This window comes from Cydia pomonella, chromosome 4 (assembly GCF_033807575.1).
Source record: "Cydia pomonella isolate Wapato2018A chromosome 4, ilCydPomo1, whole genome shotgun sequence".
NCBI classification, from domain to species: Eukaryota; Metazoa; Arthropoda; class Insecta; order Lepidoptera; family Tortricidae; genus Cydia; species Cydia pomonella.
Genome location: NC_084706.1, coordinates 18,520,393 through 18,529,926, shown reverse-complemented (window position 1 = coordinate 18,529,926; position 9,534 = coordinate 18,520,393). Strand labels below are relative to the sequence as shown.

Here is a 9,534-nt window from a genome sequence, read left to right as displayed (position 1 = left end):
CAATCAAAACGTACGAATATAGTCGCGCGATCTTACGTCATCGAGTAGTTTAAGCTAAGTTAAAAAACGACATGTGAATTGTATCTAATGTCATTCATGACACTAAAAAATAAACAGTTAAATATTTCTTTTCCGTGAGTAAAACCATAATTAATGATATTAATAATAATTATAATTTTGGTTTGTTTATCTTATGTGCTCGTAATGGCATCTATTTGTGAACTGTATTTTTTAATGATCTAGCTTAGTATGTAGAGGGCGCTACTATTGACTGGTTGTACTAAAGTTACAGCCATCTTTACCGCATGACAAACCGCAAACATTTGAATTTCACTTGTTTTGTAATCCTGGTGCAATTTAATTTTTTTTTTTAATATCTAACTTTTATTCAGTTTTTCTTACACTTTATCAGGCGTGGGCTATAACCGTGAAAATCGAAGTTCGTCAACTGCAGGCATTTTTCTCTGTCACTCTTATTACATTTTAGTGAGAGTAAAAGAGTAAGATCCCGCAATTTGCGAATTTTGGCTTTCGCAGTAGGCTCGCTGATATAAGTGATATACCTGATTTCGGGCCCGAGCAAGAATATTTTTCCCTTTCACCAAATATCAGCACATCGTTAAAAAAAATGCTTCATATGCAAAAATATCAAACATTAAAAATTTTTGGCAATTCTAGACAAAGTATCTTTTAAATTTCAAATATTGTTAACGATGTGCTCATATTCCGTGAAACGGAAAACAGTTATCGGGCCCGAAATCGGGACTGATATCGGGAAGTGTGGATGTATTTGGCGCTTTAAGGCCCAGTAGCTTCGTGTTCTTCTCTCACTCTCACTGAACGTAAGCATGAGCGAGATGGATGTGAATGCTCGAGATGTTTTTGCATATTACATTGTTAAAGGCTAGAATTGCTCAATTTTTTGTAAAACGGGACCCTATTACTAAGACTCCGCTGTCCGTCCGTTCGTCCGTCTGTCTGTCCATCAGTCACAGCCTGTATCTGATGAACCATGATAGCTAGACAGTTGAAATTTTCACAGATGATGTATTCCTGTTGCCGCTATAACAACAAATACTAATATTATATGTAGGGAAAACCCTCGGTGGGCGAGTCCTATTCGCACTTGTCCGGTTTTTTTTTTAATAAGTAATTTTCATATGTTTATTATTATTTATATATCTGGGCCATATAGGGGCATCTTTTATACAATCTTCTTTTTTTCTTTCAAACTTCAACCCCTTTTCCCCCTAACGTCCTGTTCCTCCCCCTTGCGGAATGATTTTGGGGTTGAAAACTATTCTATATCCTTCCCCATAACAAAAGCCATCTACATACCAAATTTCAACTAAATTGGTTCAGCGGTTATTGATTATCCATACAAAATTCCATCCCCCTTTTCACCCCCTTAGGAGCTAAACATTACAAGTTGTTTTTTTTTTTTTGCGTGTACTAAAACCATCCTACATACCAAATTTCAGTTTCCTAGGACTTCAGGAAGTACCCTAAGGGTTTTGATGATCATCAGTCAGTGAGTAAGTGAGTGAGTGAGTCAGTGGCAGTTTTTTAGATATAAATAAAATCTAAAGTATGAGAGCAATGCAATTGAATTATTTTATGCTTAATAAGTCCACTATTGACATTATATCCCGAGAATTTTGTGTATCTGGTATTATGCAAATCCAAGTTATGAGGGTTCAAAAAAACGACGAAGCGCTACGAGAAAAGGCAAGTAGTGCGCTTGCTCTTCGCTTTGCTCATCTTAGCGGGGGCACTACCGTACGCCTGCCCCAAGAAATACCATCGACTTTGATAATATAGCTATTGCGCCCTACCTGTAATATAGTTTATGATTTCTACTCGAAAATTCTCTAGGCGAGAAATCTCGAGAAATTTGTCCTTTGTTGAGACGGGAAAAAACTCAATGCCTCGAGAACTCGAGAAATAAATCTATAGTGATAAGTAAATTAAAGAAAACACGCGTATAACACGTGATGTGTATATAGCGTATTTCTTTATGTGGTTAAATAAATGTAAACAATGTTTCTTGATACATTTCCAGGTACGTAAATGTTTACTACTTTATTATTAGTTAACCAACAAAATAAAAAACTGCCTCGATCCGTCCACTATCGTTCTAGCTTCAATCGATTTTCATGCTTTGAAACTTTAGAACTACTACCCTTAAATATCTAAAGAATTCGTCTCGTTTTAGGCAAATTACTATACTTTGTTTTTTTAGCATTAGAAAAAAAGGTAAATAATTTTGACACGTCTTTTTAATCAAAAAAGCTTTAAAAATATAGTAACTATTACTTATGAATGCAAAATAATGATAATTATCGTATATAATTTATATATATTTTTTATTTTATTGTTACTACATTAAAAAGACTTTTTCAATAAAAAGACACGTCAAAATCGCTTATCTTCTTTCTAATGTAAAAAAAAAACGAATTGTAGGGCCAAGTAATAACTGAATTACTATTAATAAATAAAATGATCCCGATATATTCCTATTAGCAAAATAGCACAAATTTAGCAGCTTCATTGTTATGTTGAGTAGGTAAGTATTCATAATACCTACGCAGTAAAACTTCCGTAAGTTTGTTACATTGAGTTAAATTAATTGACTTGAATATTCTTGCCTAATAAAATACCATATTGTGGATTGTTTAGAACATTTTGTTAAATACTTAAAGAAATACACTATAGTATATCATATCACCGGCGCGCACGACAGCACTTTTCCTTTTGTTTGTTGTTGAATTTTTGATTACTAAGTGCAATTTATGGTAACTAAAATTTTACCATTACTTTGACTATTGATCTCACCTACGACTCCTATGAGTCTGATTCGTAATAAGTACCTAAAGCAAAAAAAAAAAAATGAAAAATAACAGGTGTTTTTTGAATCTTTCAAAAATTCTCGAGATACTCTAGAAACTCAAGAAATCCTGGGCGAGAGTTCCCGTGCCTCAAGAAATAAAAAAGGTCGAGAAATCAGAAACCCTATTACGGCTGCTTTATCTTAATTCAGCTCTGGCTACGGCCCTGTTCCCTGATCGGAACATTTTGAGTTTCGGGGACAGATTATAGTCCGAAGATAAAGATAGTTTATTATTCAAGTAGGCATATTGCAATGCGCTTATGAACGTCAAATAAAGCTACACCGGCTCTAACTCTACACCTCTGACCCGAGAAGATTTAAATCCCCCCTTCAATTGGTGGAGGGTATCCCAATATGGACCGGCAAGAAACTCGGCGGGACAAATATTTTCAAAACATTGCATCTTATAATTAACATGCATTGAATAAAATGAGCCAACCAGGTGAATAACCTAGACGTAGAACATTAGAATAAATTTAAAGCATACATCTTCCATTTTTTGTTCAGTAACACGACCTGAATGAACTGGAGCATTGTCATGATGGAACACCACTTATTTTGTGAATTTTCAAAGATATTTTCCCATATTGCCCGCTTTTAAAACATCCAAAAGTGAAAATCACTCCAGCACTCCACCAATTCAAATTTTCTCCATCGTTCCGTCTTAAATATTCCTACAACTTTTACATATTTAAACAACTGTCAAATCCAACTATCCCGTCAGAATCTAGTAAAACTATAGATAATTACTTCCAATACTGCGGGACCATAAAAAACGATAATACCTATGACCTTTAGGTGTTGTGTTCCTGTCGGTGAGTAAGGTTGCCAGAGCTCAACGAGGGTGCAGAGTGTTAGGGTCGGCCACGCGCATGTAACTCCTCTGGAGTTGCAGGCGTACATAGGCTACGGAGACTGCTTACCATCAGGCGGGCCGTATGCTTGTTTGCTACCACGTAATATAAAAAAAGGTTTATAGATTGATCCAGTAATACAATTGGTGACATATTAAACGTTTATTTTATATTTATAACATTATATTATTTGTAAATATAGAGTTCTTACTTAAATATGAAGGTACGAGAGAACAAACTCGATCTAATATACATAATGTAGATACATATTTAACTACATGTAAGGTACACCTACATACAAGATAATTATGTCGAAGTCTAGTCAAAGGTCCCACTTCGTCGCTTACCATAAGGACGAGATTTGCTTGTATCTTTATACGAATAATCTGTCAAAACATCCTTATGGCAAGCGACAAAGTGGGACTGTTTGCTTGGAAATGACTCATTTTTGCATTCACGACTAAAAATGTAGGTAGGTTACCTATTTCTACATAACATCGTAACTAAACATTATTAATAAGGATAGTATAGGCACAAAAGTTGGTTTTTATACTATAATACCTAAGTTGGTAAGAGGATAACATCTGATTCAAACTAACAAAATTATGAGGTATATTATCCTGCTAACCTTATACAATATTTCTTTCGCCCAAGTTTAAAACAATTGAAATTTTAGAAATTATTTGAGTCATGTGATTTATGTGCATATCATTGCACTAGCAAACGTGCAATTGCATGACTCCACACTAGGTATAGGCATAGAGTTTTAAACTCTGAGTTTTCGTGTTTGACGAAGTCTAGTGCTCGAAATGAAACTTAATAGAGCACAAAGTGCACCTACTGGAATGTCCTAACATACTACAGAATACAACAAACAAAGGCACAACACCGTGAGGCCTGGAGAAGGCTCGACACTCTACGTGATTCAACTTATAATAGGTTCGTATGCAACTATGCAATACTAAGGTAGATAAGGTAGTACAAATCTATGGCATTTTCAAACTAGACTAAATTAACAAATCAGTCTTCCAATTAAAATAAGTAAAGTGTAATAATTAACTTAATTATATGACAAATTAACACATAATATTTAGATTTTTTTTTATAGAAATAACGTATAACTGTTAAGTGTTTCTGTAACTCTGATAAGATTTTTAAAGACATGGAACGCTACGCTAGGCAGATAATTATGGTAATTTACTAAATTCCAGAAAAAATACTTTCAATAGTATAGGCAAGTAGGTACTGTTCTATGTTTTCATTATAGCAAATCTCAATAACAGTTAGGTAGATTAGAGAAATTTTATTAAAAATACGACATTGAGCATTCTTATAAGTAAATCGACTTCTTAGAACTAGAAGAACGACCGTGCTAGTGCAGAAAAATATTACTAATGATTTATATAGTGAGCACACAACTCTATGTATCAACAATGAACATTTATGGCAAATCGACAAACAGTATAATAATTAATCTACCCGTAACATAGGATTTTATGTATTTAAATAGTAAATATATTATGTAGGTACGTCGCTTTTCGCAGTGACAAGCGTCACATACCTAGCCGCACAAAACGCGAGGCGCGAGCGCCTCGTGCTTATGGTCTCCTGGTAGGTGGCGAGGCGAGTTGAGCTCGCGGAGACCGCGGCGCGGTGGACTAGAGCTGAGTGTAGCGAGCGTGAGGTAGTGGTGGCGTTTCAGTCTATAAACATCACAGTCGCGGACAACAAAATTGCACAATAACTCGTCTAGGCGGGGCAGACCCGCCCGAAGCGCAGCGGCAGGGCCGACGCACTGCCTCCCTGCCCTGCGGCCCTACACGGTTACCAATCCAACTAAGAACAACCATTACTAATTTATATTTAAAGCTAGCCTAGTTCGTTATTGATTAACAAAGACGTAAATGTTATAAAACATAAAAAAAACGAAAGAAGAAATAAACAAAAAATCACAAAAGGATACGCCTACCGACCAACGGAAATTTGATTTCGCTATCGGGATATGGCAAAGAAATAAATAGAAAAGAAGAGAGGTAGAATGAAATTGGCCGCGGGGCCCATTGCAATCGCCCGGCCGGAGCTCCCGGTCAGCGTGGCATGCGCGCGCGGCGCGTCCTACCAGTAGCCTACCAAATAAGTGCCTTAATTCATAATCTTGTACGCCTAAAGTCAGTCTTTTTTCCATGTTACCGCGTCCCATCTGACTCAATCTCGCTCACTACTGCAATCTAGTGCAAAGTTTCGAGGTGGCACGATGACACCAGATGGTGGATCAGGATCGCGGCGACGTGAAACCGAAAGATCCTCCACATGGTCGTCATCAGGGAGCGGCGATCGCGGTGATAGCGGTTCGGCCTTCGGGGGTGTACGCGGAGCTAAGGCGGCGTGCGCAGCGGCAGCTAGAGCCATTGCGTGAAGTGCCTCGCGTCCGCCATCTCTGGTCGCTCCTTCTAATGCTTGTTGCAAGAAAGACGGGTCAATTAATGGTGTAGCGGGCGATCCCTCATCAACACCACCAGTACCGCTTAAACCATATGGAAACGCGGCGCCATTTGACTCCCTCTTGACGCCGCGGCTCATAGGTCTACTTGTAGTTATGCCGAGTTTTTTCACTTTATCATACAACGTACGTGAAGGCACGCCATATTTTCGTGACGCTTGTAGAGCACTCATTCCATTTCTGACACATTCTATTGCGGACATAATGTCAGATCTAGTATATTGTTTATATCGTTTCCATTCTGGTTTCTGTTGCGGGGGGACATACGGCGCTAATCCGGCCCGAACATCTTGTTGGAAGTTTGGAGGTGGGGGAGAAGGATGGAATGAGCGAGGGTGTTCCTCTTCAAAAGAACGCTCGGTGTAAGGGGAGTGAGCGTCTTCTGAACGATCTGATCTATTGAAATGTGGAGATGAGGCACGAGAAGATAGTCTGCGAGGGCGGTAGTCGAAGGGGCGTTGAGGACTAGCAGCACGTTCAGAATCATGAGCGGAACCGTTGGAATGAAGACGAGGAGGCGCGTGTTGATTTACCGGATGACAAACAAGAGATACAGGTTGGGAGGAGTCAGGCGGTGTAGTCTGAGCGAGAACGTTCCTTAGGATGGGGGTGTCACGGGTGGCCATTATACTAGACAGTTTCTTGCGCTTGAGGGGGTTCATATCCACAGAGTCATACGCGGCAGAAAGGACGGGCGGTGTAGGTGGTGGCGGCCAGCGCGTGGGCGGCGCGGGCGCCGGCGGGGACACGCTGGAAGGCGCGGCGGGCACCACGCGCGGCGGTGACGCGGCGGGGGTGCGCTCGCCAGGCCGCCGGCGTAGCTCCGTCATATCGAACAGACCTTTAACCTCAAGCTGTTCCGCGACTTTCATGATGCGTGGGATATGCGCCTGCGTCACATTCACTTCTCCCGTGTACATGTACTCCAGGAGCGCGCGCATTTCGAAATCTTTCACCCCCGGGAAGAGGATGCTGCAGTGATCCATCGGAACATCAGCTAAGATTGACTGAAAGTAAGGCGAATTGGCCGCAAGGACCACTCGATGCGCCTTGAAGGTCACCTGGTCATCGACAACCAGTGTGCAGTCCACATAGGTCTCTACTTTAATCAAGGCTTCGAGGATTTCCACGAGGTTTGTTTTGTGGTGGTTCCATTTCAGACAGAAAGTCTGCTGTCCTTCGCTGCTACCCATTTTTCGGAATTGTGATTCTGTTGACAAAACGAAAAAAACTTATTTAAATTATGCGTATGTACCTACATAGGTAATAATAAAATACTTTTAAACTGAATCAACAATGACCATTTTAAAAAGGATTTTTACATTTTTCAAAACATTTTTTATATCTACTGCGATTTATTAAAATTTCAATAATTAAAGTTTCATTAGTAAAGTTTCAGTAGTAAAAGTTTTATTAGTAAAAGTTTCATTTTATTAGAACACTGCTTTGCGGTTTAGTTACAAATAATTTAGAGTATCTACTAAATAGTTGTTTAGAGAGCATACTTCACGCTTATAAGTAAGTCTCTCTAACTAAAACAGTAAAATAAATTCGCAGGCAAAAATTACCCACTAAACAAAAATTATCACTTCAACAAGTTCGTAAAATTACGACTAACCTGGCATAAACCCGTCAAATGTAGAGCCGGGATACATGTTGGCTGCGTTATTACGGCGTACACACAAAACAACACACACGGCATGCGAGCTGCGACTCCGGTAGTATGCAGTCCGGTCGCGGGCCCAGCGCTGAGTGACGTGCGGCCGGTGCGGTGCTGATGCCCAACTGCACCGCCCTTCCCTATTTACATACGTCCAAAGCCCTTCCTATGCTAAATTGACTTTTTACCTTTTATTCGGCAAGTAACGTAGGGGACCGCTGAAAACCGGTGTAGCTCCTTCCTGTCGTGCTCACCAATTCGCACCTAACAATAACCCTGGTTCGTATTCGTAAAATATTAAGGCTTAAATTCGTTTAAACCTTTTTTTAAATGTACCGATACTTACCTTAGACTAAAGTAATTCAGCAAACTGCAATGATCTACGAAAGCGTAGCACCTCTACGAAAAATACTGAAAAACAACTCACCCTCGTTAATAATCCGATATTACAGGCCAATTGCGATTGTTATTGTCGGAAAACTCATGGGAAACAGCACCGGCACTTCAAAAGTTTATAACACTTCGGGGGTTGTTTTCGCGCGAAGAACGCCCTGTGTGGGGGCGGTGTGCTCTTGCGAGCGTCTAGTAGAGACTGTTGGGTCGAGTGCAGCCGCGCGGGCCGCGGGCCTCCGCCCCGGCCCCCGCGGCTCCTGCGTGCGCTTTTTACGCACGGAGCCCGGAGTGCAGTGCAATTGCGTGCGACGGCGCGGGGCGGCGGCGCGGCGCGACCGACGAATTGCAGCGCGCTGAGGAGGGCGCGCGCGAGAGTGTGCGTGAGTGCGCGAGCGCATATTACTTGCCTTCACAGTTGTGTGCGCGCCGCGATGCGCGCCGTCGTCGAGACGATAGAATATGCCGATAAAAAAAATCGTTGCCTCGCCTAGCCTTCGTATGCTAACGCTAAGCTTTGCATCGAGCCGTTGGAGTGAATTTAGTTCGTTTCATTAATTATCATAAAAATCTAATTAGAATGCCATGTGCATTTTTATATTTAATGAAAAAACGCGAAGGCCAATGAAAAGAAAAATATAATGCGTAATCTTTAACTATAATGGAGCAATGATCATAAATATAAAAAAAATCTTATACCTAAGTCCAAGGCCATAAATGAAATCAAATTCCTGTTTCTGCAATGCAGCCGTTATATACCTTTGTGCCCGCACGTTATTACGCCGCTCTTCATAGATCGCCCCAAAATCCCCAAAACTGCGTGAACAACGCCGCCAAACGGGGTCATTGACACATGCCTACGGAGGGAACGCCAAAATAGCGCGAAATGCACTCAAAAATAGAACACGGTGTGTGCAATATTTTTTGTCAGTTGAAACTTCCGTCGAATGCCACAAATTTGGGTTCTATTATCCACCCAAACTATCTGTTTAATTTTACTTTCGGTTAATAGCGTTAATGCTACTATTTACTTGATGGAAAGTACCCAGTTAACTAACATTATTATTTTATTTTTAAATATATGTATCTTAGTTGGGACTCTCGTCCAATTTACTGCCTATGACTGCTAAGCTTCAAAAGTTAGAACTTACTTATTGAGGTACATACCTGATTCTTTTGTTGTGCCGTAAAACTCAAACCATAGTGTCATCAACTATTTCTAATCGATCGTTGAATGGAT

General features: G+C 40.1%; 1 protein-coding gene across 2 annotated transcripts; it reads right to left on the bottom strand.

The window, feature by feature from the left end:
- Positions 1 to 3,891: 3,891 nt before the first annotated feature.
- On the bottom strand, positions 3,892 to 9,320 carry LOC133517215 (protein bric-a-brac 2). Of its 2 annotated transcripts, none has more exons than XM_061850423.1 (2): positions 8,332 to 9,320; positions 3,892 to 7,454 (listed from the first exon to the last, which is right to left on the bottom strand). In XM_061850423.1, the coding sequence occupies exon 2, from the start codon at positions 7,435 to 7,437 to the stop codon at positions 5,950 to 5,952; it is 1,488 nt and encodes a 495-aa protein (XP_061706407.1). In that variant the 5' UTR covers positions 7,438 to 7,454; positions 8,332 to 9,320; the 3' UTR covers positions 3,892 to 5,949. The 2 variants fall into 2 exon arrangements, with proteins under 2 accessions (XP_061706407.1, XP_061706406.1); XM_061850422.1 differs by lacking the exon at positions 8,332 to 9,320 and adding an exon at positions 7,863 to 8,313.
- Positions 9,321 to 9,534: the final 214 nt, after the last annotated feature.